This window comes from Mus caroli, chromosome 12, assembly GCF_900094665.2.
Source record: "Mus caroli chromosome 12, CAROLI_EIJ_v1.1, whole genome shotgun sequence".
Classification (NCBI taxonomy): Eukaryota; Metazoa; Chordata; class Mammalia; order Rodentia; family Muridae; genus Mus; species Mus caroli.
The window spans coordinates 74,899,578-74,916,932 of record NC_034581.1 but is presented as its reverse complement, the minus strand read 5'-3'; the positions used below and the strand labels follow the sequence as shown (position 1 = coordinate 74,916,932).

At 40.8% G+C, this 17,355-nt stretch overlaps 1 protein-coding gene across 5 annotated transcripts in view; it reads right to left on the bottom strand.

Annotated features, from left to right (window-relative positions):
- The window catches only part of Exd2 (exonuclease 3'-5' domain containing 2), a 36,407-nt gene that overhangs the window by 12,937 nt on the left and 6,115 nt on the right, over positions 1-17,355 (bottom strand). Inside the window, exons 2-6 of one of the 5 annotated variants that reach the window (XM_029484800.1) lie at positions 14,515-14,594; positions 13,008-13,402; positions 10,486-10,939; positions 6,123-6,379; positions 1,198-1,324 (exon numbers count right to left, since the gene is read on the bottom strand). In XM_029484800.1, the coding sequence (XP_029340660.1) occupies positions 1,198-1,324; positions 6,123-6,379; positions 10,486-10,893 (792 nt within the window). In that variant the 5' untranslated portion in view covers positions 10,894-10,939; positions 13,008-13,402; positions 14,515-14,594. Of the gene's footprint in view, positions 1-1,197; positions 1,325-6,122; positions 6,380-6,515; positions 6,597-10,485; positions 10,940-11,714; positions 11,860-13,007; positions 13,403-14,514; positions 14,595-17,355 lie in introns of those variants that run through there. The other 4 variants (XM_021179602.2, XM_029484801.1, XM_021179601.1 and 1 more) reach the window with 4 other exon arrangements.

The window sequence follows — 17,355 nt, the reverse complement described above, 5'->3', positions numbered from 1 at the left end:
AAAAAAAAAAAAAAAAAAGAAAGTAATCTGAGGATTCTTTCCTGAACTGGAGACAAGAACATCCAGATAGAAAGGGTCCACTAAATCCTACTACTGTGCATAAAATCTGGCCTCTACTCATGTTTAGCATCAAGGATTTCAAACAAGGAAGGAAAGAGAACTTCCAGAAAGAACAGTCACACACTCAAATGTTCAAAGCCAGAATACAAGGAGTACAGCCTTAAAAGTTCTGCAAGAAAATGGCTTCTGCCCTAAACTGCTATTAGGCATACTACTGGCTAAGAGAGGGAACTCACTTGTCCTTTCAGACATGCAGGGTAACAAGAGGACAGAGCCATGAGATTTAGACAAACTTGGGATCCAGTATGGAAGAGAAGTGGAGGGAGCCACAGACAGACAGAAGCAGCAAGTTTCAGACTGCAGTGGGCAGTAGATCTGCAGAGCCAATATTCCTGAGCAGAAAAGAGCTGCAGGAAGACAGCAGAGGGCCACAGAGGGACAATGGCGGGTCAGAGGAAGAGAGCAGAGGGCAGAGCCATAGGGGAATACCAGAGGGCAGAAGGACAGAACCATAGGAAACTGGGCATGTGTGTTTAGTCTCTCAATGCATTTGAGAGAGTCAAGAGCTGGGGTTAAGTCAGTAGTGTGCAGAAAACTACAAAAACAAAAGTACAAATCATATATCCTGGGAAAACAAAGTATTATTCCTGATGAAAGTGGAGTATCTATTTATACTGCGGAGATGTGTTAGGGAACAAATTCTTGTTTGGGACTCAGGAACTGGAAGAACCCTAAGTCATATGTATAAGAAGTCAAAACATACTACGTAAAAATAAGAAAGAATGATACATGGATATAATCTAAAAGTACAATGGTAGTTACCAAAAAGAAATTAAAATGGTCACCTCTGGGTAGAAGAGCAAAAGAAGGAAGGCAGTGGCAAAGGCAGAGAACTGCTTACTGTTTCTTATGAGATTTATAGCACTTTAAAAAATGTTTATGCATTTGTATTTCTGGAAAAAGCACATTTTCTGAAGTTCCTTCACATTAAAAGTAATACACCATAGGGACTCTAATGTCATTTAAGCAGCATGAGCATTATTGTCTTGAGTGTCACTTGACAATAAGTCTACTTTAAGGCCTCTCTGCCTGATGCTTGCATTGAAGACTAGCACCAACTCCTCTGATCACAAGTACCTGGTCTTCAGTAAGATTCTCAGCATCCCAGTTGCTGCAACGAAGTAGAAGGGACTTGTCAAGTGGGAAGTTCAAAATAGTCTCAGCAAGTGATTTCAGGCTAAGCCCATTACAGAGTATATTGTTTCTACAAGAAATAAATAAAACCATGTATCAAAACCAGGCAAATGGCATAGGAAAAACTTTAAATGACCAATAAAAAGAGGGCAAATAAACACGAGACATCAAAGAAAATGGTGATTTGCTATCAGATTGCAGTGTTTTGTTTTGTTTTAAAACAAGTACATCTAATATCAATAGAGCATAAATATCAATTAGGCTCATACAAAATGTGTAAACTAGACATCTTTATGATTGTTATGAAAAAGTTTAACAATATGTAACTATCAAAAACTCAAATACAAACATTCTCTGATCTAGCAATTGCTTTTCTGGGAGTTTATCCAAAGGACAATGATACTTAAGTAGTAGCTATTCACTGCAACACTACGGTAGCAAGGACAAGTGTAAACAGACTATCTTTCGATGGTGCTCATGCCTAATGTTCTTATGTCTGAAGAAAAATGACAAGGCTGTTTTCATGGGGGGAGAGGGGAGGTGGCAGTAAGAGTATAAAAACAAGCAATTGTTTCTGTTCTTCAAAACGTCCTGATTGAAACTGCTGCAGGGTGCTGGAGAGATGGCTGAGGACCCAGATTGGTTCCCAACACTCACATGGCAGCTCCCAACCATCTGTAATCACAGTCCAGGGAGTCTGATGCCCCCTCTGGCCTCCTCAGGCACTGCACACATGTGGAGTACTTACACAGATGCAGGGGAAACACTCACACACATAGAGTAAACATAAATAAATTCTTTTAGAAATTGGTGTGAGGTAACAAAAAGGATCTTCTTGGTCTTCTGAGATTAGAGACTCACAGAGAGATTTATGTGGAATTCAGAAAACATCAGTGGGCCAGGGAGCTAGCACAGGGCAAAGGCATCTCCCACTAGTCCTGACAACCTGAGTTTAATCCCCAATCCCCATACCACACCAGAAGAGGGCACTGGATCCCATTACAGATGGTTGTGAGCCTGTGGTTACTGGGAATTGATTGAACTCAGAACCTCTAGAAGAGCAAGCAGAAAGTGCTCTTAACTGCTGAGCCATCTCTCCACATGTCCTCGGGACACATGCTCTCTCATACACAGAGAAACTAAATTTTAAGTAAAGAGAATGAAATTCACATACACGCAGACAACATTAAGAGAGACTGTGGTGGTACATGCTTATAATTCCCAGACCAAGATCGTGCTCAGTTACATGGAATTCGAGACCAGCAGGGCTACGCCAGACCTTAGTCATTTATTCATTTAAAATGTTTTAAATCTTTGCACGTGTTTGTGTGTGTATGTACGTGTGTGTACATTCATTTGAATGCAGATGAAAGTGTAAAGACCTGGGCTAGAGAGATGGCTTAGAAACCTAAGTGAGAGAGTACTTGCCTAGCATGCATGAGGCTCTGAATCCAATCCCTGGTACCCAAATAATAACAAGATAAATCAGTACATAATAGCATGACAATGGTCCAGAGTGAGCATCCGGAAGTCACAGAGCAGCAAGCTGACAGGCAGAGGCTCCTGTCAGTGTTACAGCACAGTTTCCTCAGGGATTGCAGGAGACAAAACCACTGTAATGAGGAAGAACAGGAAGCTTTCCCTTGCCAAACAAGCAGTCAACAGTCACATCTCATCTCCCGAGACCAAAAGACACAGAAAAGCCAGGCACATTTGAATGAAATAAATAGGTCTTGGTCAAATTCATGGAAGCTAAGGATTTGGTGGAGGGGGCTACTAAACTTTATTTAATTTCATTAAAAACCACAAAAGTAGAGCCCAGAGTGTAGCTCAGTGGTGAAGGCCCGGAAATAAAATAGGGGCTGGGGAATGTCAATAATGGTTAATAATTTAATTTTGAAAAGAGTTCATTTAAAATGAAGGGTATTGGGCCAGAAATACAGTTCAATGCTATAGCACTTTCCCAATGAATCAATTCAAGTACAGAAGCTCAATTCCCAGTACTGAAAACATTAAGAAAGAAAGAAAGAAAGAAAGAAAGAAAGAAAGAAAGAAAGAAAGAAAGAAAGAAAGAAAAGAAAATCCAAATGAAAGTGAAGGTCTGATACAAGTTTCATTCTTGTTCTGGAGGAATGACCCAATCAGTAAAGTACTTATTCTGTAAGCATAAGGAGCTTGACCTCCCAGAACCCATGAGGAAGGCCAGCTGTGGTTGAACACAGCTGTAATCCCAGCACTAAGAGGCAGACACAGAGGCATAAGGGCCAGCCAGTCTAGTCAAATCTGAGAACTCCAGATTCAGTGAAAGACTCTGTCTCAAAAATAAAGTGGAAGGTTGAAGATGATGGTACATGCCTTCAATCCCAGCACCTAGGAGGCAAAGACAGGCATGCATGTCTCCAGTTCAAGGCCAGCCTGGTCTACAAAGTGAGTTCCAGGCCAGCTATGGCTATACGCTAAGATCATGTCTCAATCAACCACAAAATGAAAGGAAAAACAATTGAAGAAGACACTCCAGTGACCTCTGGCCTCCACACATGAACATATGTGTGTGCATCTGAACACATGCACAATTTCATTTTTATTTCTAACTTGTATACTTATCATTTCATGATAATAATTATCTTTGGCCTAATTCTTCTGGGGGCTGTTTTTGAGACAGGGGCCCATGATCTATCCCATGCTGGCCTCAAATTTGTGGCCCTCCCACCTAAGCATCTTGAGTGCTGATATTATAGAAGTTATCCACCACACCCAGCCCATCTTTAGTTAAATTGATACTCAGCTATTCTGCATTTACTCAGAGAACTCAATGCACTTTCAATTTACATACATTCATGTGTTTTCAAATGCATAGAGAGATATCAGAAAATCAATCAAATGATTATGCCAAAATTATAGTGATATGATTACAATGGTAGTTAACATTAAAAGTCATATAATGCTGTATATAACATATAGTATTCCTCAATTCTTCATATTGCTTAATCATTTAATCCTTCACCAACCCTATAAGGTAAGATTATTATCTCTATAAATAAGAAGGAGTGGGGTTTAGTACCTTATACAGCCCACACAGCTGGTAACCAACAGCACTAACAATCCAGACATGCTCCTGACTCAACTTCTTACCCACTATATACAGAAGAATGCAGAGAGGCCTAGTGAAATGCAGCTTTTGGCCCAGGTGGTGGTGGCACATGCCTTTAATTCCAGCACTCCAGAGGCTGGGGCAGATAGATCTCTGTGAATTAGAAGGCAGCCTGGTCTACAACCTGGTGAGCTCCAGGACAGCCAGGGCTGTTCTGTTACATAGAGAAGAAACCCTGTCTCAAAAACCAACCAAACAACAAAAAAGAAATAATGCCACTTTCTTCTTTAGTTCAAACTTCAAAGAGTTTTAATTTTTATAATAATATTTTCATATAATACTAGGAAAAAAAATACTTCACTAAAAAGGTTAAAAAGGTAGCAAACCAAAATAAAAATTCACTCATGCTCAAAAATTCAGACTGGCACAGGTTTTAATTAAGTCTTCTCTGAGATTATGACACTCTCCCACCTTATAGTAACAGTTTCATTTAAGAGAGGACAGGAGGTTGTTTCTGTTCCTGTCAGTATAAATGAGGACTGTGGTTTCTGGAGAGATGGTCCAATAGTTAAGAGCACTTGATGCGCCGGGCGTGGTAGTGCACTCCTTTAATCCCAGCACTTGGGAGCCAGAGGCAAGTGGATTTCTGAGTTCAAGGCCAGCCTGGTCTACAGAGTGAGTTCCAGGACAGCCAGGGCTACACAGAGAAACCCTGTCTCAAAACCCAAACCAAAACAACCAACCAAACAAACAAAAAAAGAGCATTTGATGCTCTTGCAGAAAACCCACATTTAGTTCCCAACTCCCACACAGTCACTCACACAACTCTAAAATGCCAGTTGCAGAGGTTCCAATGTCCTCTGGCCTCCATAAACATACATGCAGGCAAAACACACAAATACATAAAAGGAAATAAATAAAATTTAAGGAAATAAATAATCGACACATGAGAACTGTGTATGCACCTGAGGAATTTCACGTGATCCCAAAAAGATGAGGTGAAATTGGTCCCCCAGAAGGAAAAGCTAAGATGGGAAGTTTCTCTCTCCAACTCAAGATCAAGGCTGACCATAATTTGGGCCTAAAGCAGGGTTTGCACACTTAAATGCTGACTAGAAGTTAGGCTTACCAAGGAGTGGTGAGGACTTGGGAAGTTAAATTGAGTATGCACAGGTCTAGAGAGATGGCTTAGCAGTTAAGAGCACTGACTGCTCTTCCAGAGGACCTAGGTTCAATTCCCAGAACCTACTGGCAGCTCACAACTGTCTGTAACTCCAAAGATCTGACACCCTCACACAGACATGCATATACCAATACACATAAAATAAAAGTAATTAAATTATTTCTTAAAAATTGAGTATGCATATCAAAAAGGAAAAGACCAAACCTGGCCCACTGTTACCACCTACAACTCTGGACTCTGAGGTCAGAGGTCATGTAATTTCTGAAAAGTTACACAAATAGAGATTCTTATATCTAGTCTTCTGGATTTAAAACAGATTTCACACAGGAAAAAAATAAACAAAGCAAAGTTTTAACTTAGCCAGTGGGTCACTGGTTTAAAACCTCCCCTTTACAGGTGATTACAGTTTCATCAAAAAAGAAATTTTAGCCAACTAAACTTTCTCAGACATTGGTATGTCTCCTCACAAATCCAATACGCATTTCTAAAGCCTTTAGGTTTCTAACAATTTTAAATGCTTCATTATTGATCGCTAGTTAACTACAGCTCAAAAACAATGCTTGCCGGGAATCCTGGTATGCATGCAAACCGTACCCCTGCTTCATGGCTAGGTAGCGGAGGTCCAGACATCCCCTGACAATGAGACCATAATCCTGTAGAAGCTTGTTGGCATCTTCTGAACATCCCACTCCTACTTTTAAGATAGCACCATCTGCCAATATATCCAAAAGCGTCCTGGGTAGTGTTCTGCCTCCATATATCAGTCTGGGCAAGCGAACCAGTGCACAGAAGCCACTTGGGGAAGCCATCTGTAGGAGTGACAAAGGACTGGCTTTGCCTTCCAAATTCACCTGTAAAAGAACAAGACATCATAGTTCATTCACAGCCTTGCACAGCTGTATGACAAAACAAAACTCTGGCCAAAGCAAAACAAAAAACCAGCAGCAACAACAACAACAAAATATAAGAGATACATCCTTCGCTTACCAGAGGGAGCAGCAGAATGGATTGGAAGTTAAACGCAATGAGCGCCTGTTCTAAGAGATATGGGGTCTTATAAAGCAGCAGTCTGAATAAGCGTCACAGGGCCAGAAATCTGATCAGTCTATAAATAGCAACAGGCTGACTCCGGAGCTCTGGGACACACACTTTCAGTCAGAGGGAACATGCTGGGTTTAAAAGGCTAAGAACCGAGTGCCAACTGGCACCATCTCCAGATGCTCTATGGCACATGCTAGTACCCACCATCATTTGCCTTATCAGCACTGCCTCAAGAGTATGTGCATTGGCCTTTGCTTCTAATCCCAGCATGGAATATGGGGTGTTCTATGAGTTTAAGGCCAGCCTGATCTACATATTGAGCTCCAAGTCAGCCAAAGCTATATAGTGGGGCCCTGATTCAAAAACACAAAACAATTATCAGTGAAGAGAACAGCTCTGCCAGTGTAACAGATCCTGGTGGGACAAAGTCATAGATGGAGTTCATCAAAAACGTAACAAAGCACAAATGCTGAACATAGGTAGGACCTTTATATCTTAAGAGAAGAAAATCACTATGCATATTATCTCAACATTTACATCAATCTTTAATCTTTTGGGTGTCATAGATGAGTTTGAGAAAATGCTGAAAGAATGGTATCCCAGAAAAACATACATACAAAATTTGTTCCTATTTTAAAGGATTCCTTTTAAGGTTTAAGGACTCTGAAAGCAATCCACAGAACAGATGAAACCAAATAAATTCCTTTTCATTTTTCAGGAAAAGAAAATTTCAGCCTATAGGTGACACAGCTTACCAACTATAATGGGATTAACAGCATTATAACTCAAACTCAGTGTCTATAACAGTAGTTCTAAAGGGAGAGTGATTTTACCCCTGAAGAGAAATTTCAGCCTGGAAAAATCTCAGTCATCACAGAGGAATAAGAGCCTATGTAGGAATCTAGCAGGTAGAATGCAGATAGTGGTGGGCATCCAACAGTACACATCCTGCAAGCTACTCAGAATCACCTGCCAACCAAGGCAGTACTGGGAAGGCTGAGGCTCACACAATGTGTACAGAATTATGGATGGCACAGCCCTTAGCCTCAGGAACACTAGAACCTTTCAGGAAGAAGAGACATACAGACCAAGCTCTCACATACAGAAAATGGCATGATAAATACCTTAAGTGTCATAAGTTCCTGGAGAAGAACTATATTATACTTGAGACAATCAAGATTACCAAGAGAAAACAGTCAACACCACAAAGAACTGCTACTAAAGACAAAATGTAAGAGTCTTTGCCCTTACATTCTACCTTTCTATTCAGCATAGCACAGTTAAATTTGGTGTCTTAACTCACCAAAGCCTTAGAATTTCTTTCTAGGCACTGTTTTACCAATTGGGTCATTTGTATATCTCCTCAGGAGAAAGCTGGTGCCATGTGTGGTAACATACCTTTGATTCCCCTACACTTGGGAGGTGTAGGCAGGTGGATCTCTGTGAGTATGAGGACAACCCGATCTACATAGCAAGCAAAGCAAGAAAGAGAGCACAAAAGAAAATAAATAGCATAAAATATCTTAAAAGAAAATTTCTCCAGGCAGTTGTGGCGCACCCTTTAATCCCAGCACTCAGGAGGCAGAGACAGGCGGATTTCTGAGTTCGAGGCCAGCCTGGTGTACAAAGTGAGTTCCAGGACAGCCAGGGCTATACAGAGAAACCCTGTCTCAAAAACCAAAAAAAGAAAATAAAAATTTCAAAATGATAAAAAAAAAAGTTCTTATATCCAGACAGCTTTATGAATCCCAAGCTGAATCCAGACTCAACTTAGCACATTTTCAGAGTTATAAAAAAAAAAAATCAGATTATCTACAAAGAATCAATAAAATAGAGTGGCAATTATCTTCAACAGCAACAATGGAAACCAGAAAACAATGAAATTCAGTCTTGAAAATGACAAAGCTAAAATACTACACTCAGAGAAAATATTTTTACAAGACTTTGAAAAAAGGCATTTTTAGAACAATGAGTATTTTATTATCAATAGGTACCAGAAATAATTTCTAAAAAATCTGGCATAAGGATTAGGCGTAATATGTGTGACTGTCATCCCAACCCTTAGGAGGTTGAGACAGGAGGACTGCTGCAAGTTCCAGACAAGCCTTAACAATGTAGTAAGTACTAGGCCAGTCATAACTGTAGACAACATTCTGTATCAAAAGAGCCAACCTACACCCAAGAGTAAGAACACCTTTAAAAGTCAGGAATAAAGACAAGGGAGAGGACTCAGTGGTTAAAAGCACCTGCTGCTCCTACACAGGACCCAAGTTGTGTTCTCAAGTGGGACTGGCTGTTCATGGCTGCTATAACTCTAGCCCCAGGGGATCCAAAGCCTTCTTCAGACCACTGCTGGTACCTGCACACACACACACACACACACACACACACACACACACACACACACAACACATAAAATAATATAAATTTCTTTAAAAAAAAAAGAGGAATAGAGGAGTATTTAATTCTAATACTAAAATGGAAGGAGACCAGAGGATCTAGACTTTTCAGCTTGCATGGGCTACACCATGAAACCCAGTCTCTAAACACCACTAGGAGCTGGGAGCTGGCCCAAAGGTAAAAGTAGAAAAGAAAACGTAACAACCAGAGTGTAACCCGGAACCCACGTAAGAAGCCAGTGCAGCAGTGCAGATCTGTCCTCCCAGCACTCCTCAGAGAGGAAAGGTAGAGACAGAGGACCACCTGGAAACTTTTAGTGTTATTCTTTGTGATATTGCCTATTTTTTCTTTATAATCTTGGTTACCTTGAGTATAAAATATCCCTCCTCCTCCTACTTGTGACACTGTGTTTGATAAATCCCTTGAAAATACCTTTAGAGACATGGTAGTTACCATGGCATTTTCTACATGCTTGAACTTGGTCTGTATGCCTTCTCCTGCAAGGTTCTAAGTCCTTAAGGCCAGGGCCATGCCTTCCCTATCCGCAAAGTTGTCCTCTGACCTTCACATGTATAGCACAGCACACACGCACTGGCACATACATACACACATATATATATGAGAATACACAAACCACAAAAACACAAATTTAAGAAAACAAACCTCAAAAAAAGAAAAACTGTCTTAAGAGCTAAGGATGTGTAGCTCAGCTGGTAGATCACTTGGCGAGCATGTGTGAATCCCTGGGTCTGACCCATGGTGTGGCACACAGAGGACATGGTGGCACACACATATCCATAAATAGTCTTTTTTTTACAGGAGTATTAACAAACCAGTAGAGTAGTAAACACCTTTGAACGGTACTTAGGAGGTAAAGGTTACTCTCAGCTACATATCAAGTTCAAGGCCAGCCTAGATTTTGTCTTCAAAAACAAACTGAAAACAAAAACTAAAATAGGTAGGGAGTGTGGGGGTGGGGTTTGTTTGTTTGTTTTTTAAGACTGACCCTTACTTTATAACCCAGGTTGGCCTCAAATTCACAATATAGCCCAGCATAGCCTTGAACTTGCTCTGACTCTCTTGCCTTAGCACTCCAGGGTGCTGAGGTCACAGGTGTGCACCACCACACCTAGCTAGGAGCTGGTATTTGATGAACACTTGCTGTAAGTTAAAACTGTACTTAACCTTTATAGTGAGTATTTACTTGAGTACTTAGAGTGTGTCACTAGAAGTGGATGTCCTTACATTCAGATTACAAATAAGTAGAAAGACTTAGAAATCTAATTAATTAGCTCGTCCAGTGCAGTAAAAGTGAAACTCATGAAGGCCCACCTGACTCCAGAATAACAACTCTAAGGTCACCCCTACCCAGAGGACATCAGCATCACCTGCTAAGGTGTACTTACAAGCAAGGCAAGAACAAAGTAATTCTCTTTGAGCTCAGTCTGTTCTTGGCTACCCCCGGCCCAAATCAGGAAAGCGAATGAGACTCTGTTTCAGCTTTTAAACAACTCACCCATTCACAGTCAATTCCAAGCACAGGAAAGTCCTCCAACTCTCTTTTAAGAAAGGGCTGGATCTGATTCCACTCTGCCTCCTGAGACACCGTCACCACCTCTGCCTGGAGGATCCTCTCCTCCCATGAGGCTCTGGGTGCTCTCAGGGCACCAAAGGGCAGCTGGTCATCTTCTGGAGGGGGCCACTCCCTCCCACGAGGCACTTGCTGCTGTGGCTGTGGCTGCTCTGGCTGTAGCTGTGGCTGTGGCTGCGGCTGCTGCTGTGGCTGCTGAGGTGGCTGCTGCTGCTCCATCACTCTGCTTGTCTTACTCCATCTACGCTGGATGCCTTTCCACAGGACAAATCCCCCCATGGCCACACCCAGAAGGGTGGTTACTGTCAAAGCCACTAAATTTTGTCTAGACATCTTTAGCCTTTCACTGTTTAGGAAAGCATTTCACTGATCCTATAATCTGCAAAACAAACGTCAAAAATATATTTATAAATAGAATACAAATTTAGACATAGACAAATTTTCCCCTAAAAAAGTCCAGATCTCTGTGCCCATAAACTAAAAACAAAACAAAACAAAAAAACCAAAAAAACAAAACCAAAAAACAAGTTTTGATACAAAAGTGTTAAGATTTCATTTCTCCCTCCATATGTGTGTGTCTGTGTGTATACATACACACATATATATATATATTTTTTTTTTGAGACAGGGTCTCATGCAGTCCAGGCAGACTTTGAACTTATTATATAACTAGCAATGACCTTAAAAGCCAATCTTCCTACCTTAACCTTTAAGTGCTGAAATTACAAGTGTGTAATACCACATCTTTATACTTTGTTATTCTAGTTCTATTTTCATTCTTGCTTCCACAAATTCACCTACACTCTGACAAATGCCTAGGATTCTCTTAATGATACAAAGTAGAATCAGAATGAAAGCTAGCAAATTGGCTCAGCAGGTAAAAGCATTTGTTGACAAGACCAGTAACCTGAGTTCAATCCCTGGACCTAGTGAAAGGAGAATTAATTTCCAAAAGTTGTCCCCACTTCCCCTACCACGATTGCGCACACACACACATACACACATACATACTCCCACACAAATAAACTTAATTTTAAACACTTTTTAGCTCAGTGGTAGATGGCTTGCCCAGCATATTCAAAGTCTTAGTTATAGCCTTCAGCACTGAAGATTTTTTTAAATAAATAAATAAATAAAATGGAAGTGATACACACCTGCAATCCCTGCATTTGGGAGGCAGAAAAGGGAAGAGTAGGAATTGTCTCCAGAGTTAGAGAGCACAAGGCTGGAGAGATAACTCAGTGGTAAGAGTGCTTGTTAACCTCGTAGAAGACCAGAGTTTAATTCCCAGCACCCATGTTTGTACTTAAGACAGAGTCCAAGTTCATATCATTCTCATAAAAAGAGAATCCAGAGGCAAGAAGCTCAACTAGGACCAATTCAGTGGGGAAATCTGTTAGAAGCAGGTAGAGTCAATCACAGAAGTGATTTACACAGTCCATGTGTTTTTAACACAGAAAACAAAGAGAATTTCTAGGGAAAACCAGAGCCTAGAATTCAAACAAATAAACAAACCTCTAAAGTCAGTAAGAATACTTCATAGAAGCTAGGCACACACCTGTAATCCCAGAAGTATTAAGACTGAGAAAGGACAGCAAGTTTGAAGCCTGGGTTACCTACCAAATTCTAGACTAGCCAGGTCTATAGACACAGATCCTGTCTCAAAACAACAACAACAACAACAACAAGGCTGGTAAAGGAGCCGAGGTCTCTCAATTATCTCCCCATCCCCAGCTGACCTGAGGACTTCCACAAGACCCCATCTCGCACAGGTCACACCAGCTCCCAAGAGTACCACACTGGGGCACACTCCTTTACCACATCCAAATTACAGTAACTACTTTCTAAGAATATTCAAGATAAAGCACATATTCAACATAAACCTCGTTTTAAAAATCCTTTTCAAAAACCGACAGCTGGGTGGTAGTGGTGCACACCTTTAGTCCCAGCACTTGGGAGGCAGAGGCAGGTGGATCTCTGTAAGTTCCAGGTCAGCCTGGTCTACAGAGCTAGTTCCAGGACAGCCAAGGCTACCCAGAGAAACCAGATCTCAAAAAAAAAAAAAAAAAAAANAAAAAAAAAAAACAAAAAGCAAAGGAAAGAAATTAGCTACCCAGATATCCCCAAGAGACCCTGAAGAATTGGAGAAAATATTTGCAAGCCATGTATCTGTTAAGGTCAGGTGTTTAGAAATATAAACTCTTACAACTCAGTAATAAAAAGACAAGTCAACCAATTAAAAACACCTCACTTGAGACTATGACTAGAAATCTGAAAGACAACTGAGCAATGGCCAAATAGCACATGAAACACTCTTCAACATCGTTAGCCATTAGGAAAAATGCAACTCAAAACCACAATGATGTAATGCTTCAAAACCACTACCATAACTCTCAAAAAGGCAGATAAAAAGAACTGGCAAGTTTGTGGGAAAATGAAAAACTCACACACTGTCCGTGGAAATGTCAAATGGCGCAGTTGCTTTGAAAAACAGCCTGGCAGGTCCTCAACAGTTAAGCATAAAGACACCACAGGGCTCCAAGTTCCATTACAGCCACGCATAGAAGGGAATGAAAACACATCCACAGAAAGTGCACAGCAGCACTGTCTGTAACCGCCCCAAGGTGGAAAGAACCCAAAGCCTGTTAACTGGTAAGGCACATAAAACAGCTTTGCTACAGGTTATGAGTTGAGTTGTGTCTTCCAAAAAGGTATGTTGACATTCTAGCCCCCAGAACCTGTGACTGTGCCCATATTAGGAAACAGGGTCTTCCTTGTGTTATCAAGATAAGACAAGGTCATACTGGTGTAGAGTGGGCCTTAATCCAGCGTGACTGGTATCCTACAAGCAAAAGAAAGACAGAGAGTCAAAAGTGACAGACACATGGGAAAGAAGGCTGGAGAAGATGGAGGCAGAGACTGAAGTCATGCAAACAAAGGAAAGCCACAGGTCTTTATCACTAGAAGCTAGAAGGAAAGGAACAACTCTCCCATACCCAACACCCCACCAAAGAGACAGTACAGTCCTCCTAACACCTTAATCCTTAATTATGCACCTCTAATTTCCTGAACAGTGGGAGAATTGATTTCCATTATTTTAACCCATCCAGTTTGTGGTCCGTTAACACAGTCTTAGGGATGGAGAGATGCTCACTGGCTAGGAGCACCTGCTGCTCTTTCGGAGGACCTGAGTCTGATGTCCAGCATCACTATCAGATGGCTCACAACTGCCTGCAGGTCCAATACCCTCTTCTGCTATTTTCAAAAGTGCACACACAAAACACACAAGCACAATTAAATTTTTAAAAAAAAGATATATGTCTTAGAATAGACTTTTATTCAGCAATACAGTCCTGATAGATATTCTACTAGGCACAAACCTTAGAAACATGTTAAATAAAGAGGCTAGTCACAAAAGACAAGACAGAGAGATGAGGAGTTGCCTACAAATGGGGCATAAGAATTTTGGGGGTTGGGGAATGACTTTTAAATAGATCAGGTTTTATGAGGGGGTAATAAAGGTGTTCTAAAACTAAAATGTGGTGAGGGTGGCATAATTCTATGACTATACTAAATATCATCAATTTGTATACAATGGGTAGCAAATTGCATGACGTATGAATTATACTGCACTAAAGCCATTAAAATACTATTTTGACAAATTGGTTCTAAAATTAAATCTGAAAAAGAAACTAAAAATAGCCTACTTATAAAATAAGGCCATGGGGACAGAGAGATGACTCAGCAGCGCCAATGCCTTCTGCTCTCCCAGAGGACCTAAATTCAGTTTAGAGAACCTGTCAGGCAGCTTACAACTGCCTTTAACTCAGGGCCTGCACATATACACTTGCGTGTACACACACATACACATAAATATTTTAAAAAGCAAAAGAACATGTGAGCAGATGAAGTAGACCTTTCAATAATATAAGATAATCATAAAATTTACCTTACCAGATATCAAAAGGCTGGAGATGCCAATTTTGAAAACAGGCCAGAGAATAATACAGAGTCCAGAAACAGATTTTGTGTGTCTATAAAAAAATTAATTAATAAATGATAAATATGGAGTTTCAGATTTATGGCTCAAAAATAGGCCAAATACTTACAGAAACACTGTTTGGGAAACAGTACCACACACTACACACCAATTCTAGAGAAAGTAAAGAAAAACTAAAACACCTAAAAAATCTTAGGAGAGTTGAACCTGATGTTGTAGACCTGTAATCCCAGCACTCAAGAGAGTAAGGTAGGAGAGTGAGAGTTCAAGGCTTGCCTGGGATATGCAGTGACATACTATCTTTGTATTAAAAAAAAAAGTCGGACATGGTGATACTTGCCTTCAATCTGAGCACTTGGGAGGCAGAGGTGGGTGGATCTCTTGAGTTCAAAGCCAGCCTGAAAAGAGTTCCAGGGCAGCCAGGGCTACACAGAGAAATCTATCTCAAAACAAAAACAAGAACAAAAAATTTCAAAAGAATGTCTTCTCAGTCGGGTGTGGTGGCGCACGCCTTTAATCCCAGCAGAGATTGGGAGGCAGAGGCAGGCAGATCTCTGAGTTCGAGGCCAGCCTGGTCTACAGAGTGAGTTCTAGGACAGCCAAGGCTACACAGAGAAACCCTGTCTCAAAAAACAAAACAAAACAAAACAAAAATAAAAACAAACAAACAAACAAAAAAAGAATGTCTTCTCAACACATCATAGCCCTTGCACTTACAGGATGAGAACAGGAATGGAAATAAAATGAGTTAGATTCAGGCTGGAGAAATGGCTCAGTGGTTAAGAGCACTGGCTGTTCTTCCAGAGGTCCTCACCATATGATGGCTCACAACCATCTGTAATGGGATCCAGTGCCCTCTTCTACTGAAGATAGCTACAGTGTACTCACGTACATAAAATGAATGAATAAATCTTTTTAAGGGCTGGAGAGATGGCTCAGTGGTTAAGAGCACTAACTGCTCTTCCAGAGGTCCTGAGTTCAAATCCCAGCAACCACAAGGTGGCTCACAACCATCTGTAATGAGATGGGATGCTTTCTTCTGGTGTGTCTGAAGACAGCTGCAGTGTACTCATATACATTAAATAAATCTTTAGAAAAAAAAAAGAAAAGAAAAATCTTTTTAAAAAAGAGAGTCAAATTCATTATACAAAGGTATGAAACTGTCTAATAGTAATTTAAACTTCCTTTTTAAAACATTCTTAAAAATAAACTACAGGGGACTGCTCAGCAGTTAAGAGAACTGACTACTTTCCCAGAAGTCCTGAGTTCAATTCCCAGCAACCACCTGGTGGCTCACAACCATCTGTGATGGGATCTGGTGCTCTCTTCTGGGGTGTCTGGAGAGAGTGACAGTGTACTCACATAAATAAAGTAAACAAACAAACAAACAAACTAGAGGGGAAAGAGCCTTCTCTGTACACAGAATGTTTCATTCTTAGCACAGCAGACATTTAGGGTGGGAAGAACTGTGCTGGGGTGGGGGTTAGGGAGAGAAGGGGTTGGAGGGGAGACGCTATCCTGGGCACTGCAAAATGTTCAGCACCACGATCCCTGGCACCTCCTCACTGAGGCTAATGATAGCACCACTTCAGTTAACCAAAACTCTCTGGATGTTGTCCTGTGGTCTCTGGGAGTCAAATATCTCTCAGCTGAGAACCACTAGGATAGAGACCAATAGCCACACAGCACAAATACACACAGCCAAAATCAATAGAGGAAAACAAAATGCAAAACTTTATTTCTATGACTATTCAACATGGTTAAAGAACAAGCCTTAACTTTAAAAATTAGTGTGATGGGAGTAAGTATTAAAACATACATATCTGGGGAATAGAGAGTCGGCTCAGTAGTAAGACTATTTGTTGCCTCCCAGAGGACCTGAGTTCAGTCCCTAGCACCCATGCCCAGTGGCTCAAAGTCATTTGTAACTCCAGCTCTAGGAGATTCCATGCCCCCTTCCATCCTCTCCAGGAATCTGCACTTATGTACAGACACACACACACACACACACACACACACACACACACACACACATACAATTTAAAATACAATAAATCTAAAAATAAAGCCTGATACAGTAGTGTAAACCTTTAATTCCAGTACTCTGGAGGTGGAGGCAGACATATCTTTGTGAGTTCAAGACTACATAGCAAGTTCCAGACCAGCCAGAACTACATAGGAAAATCTATCTCAGAAATAAAATAAGGTCACCTTCTAGTCACTTGCCTTGAGAGACTAATTGAAGGTTGATCCCATCGCATCAGAAAATAAACCTCTTGCTTTTGCATTGAAAAAGAAAAATAGAATAAAATAAAATAAGGGCCTAGAGAGATGGCTCAACAGTTAAGAGCTTGCACTTCTCTTGCAGAAAACCTAAGTTTGGTTCCCAGCATGCATGTCTGGCAACTCACAACCTCCTGTAAATCTAGCTCAAGAGCATCCTATGTGTCTGGGTCCCTTCTATACCTGCACTTATGTGCAAATACCCACACATGAACACACAAATACATGGTTAAAAATAAAACAAGTCTTTTAAAAATATAAAATTTAAAATAAAGTAAAATAAAGTGTACACAGCTACATGCCGGTAATTACAGCACTGGCAGTAAAGCAAGGAGGAGGATGAGTTTAAGGCTGGCCTGAGCTGAGATCCTGTCTCAAAAGTAACTAATGAAAATATATGATTAAAACTCAGACTATAAGCCGGGCGTGGTGGCTCACGCCTTTAATCCCAGCACTTGGGAGGCAGAGGCAGGTGGATTTCTGAGTTCGAGGCCAGCCTGGTCTACAAAGTG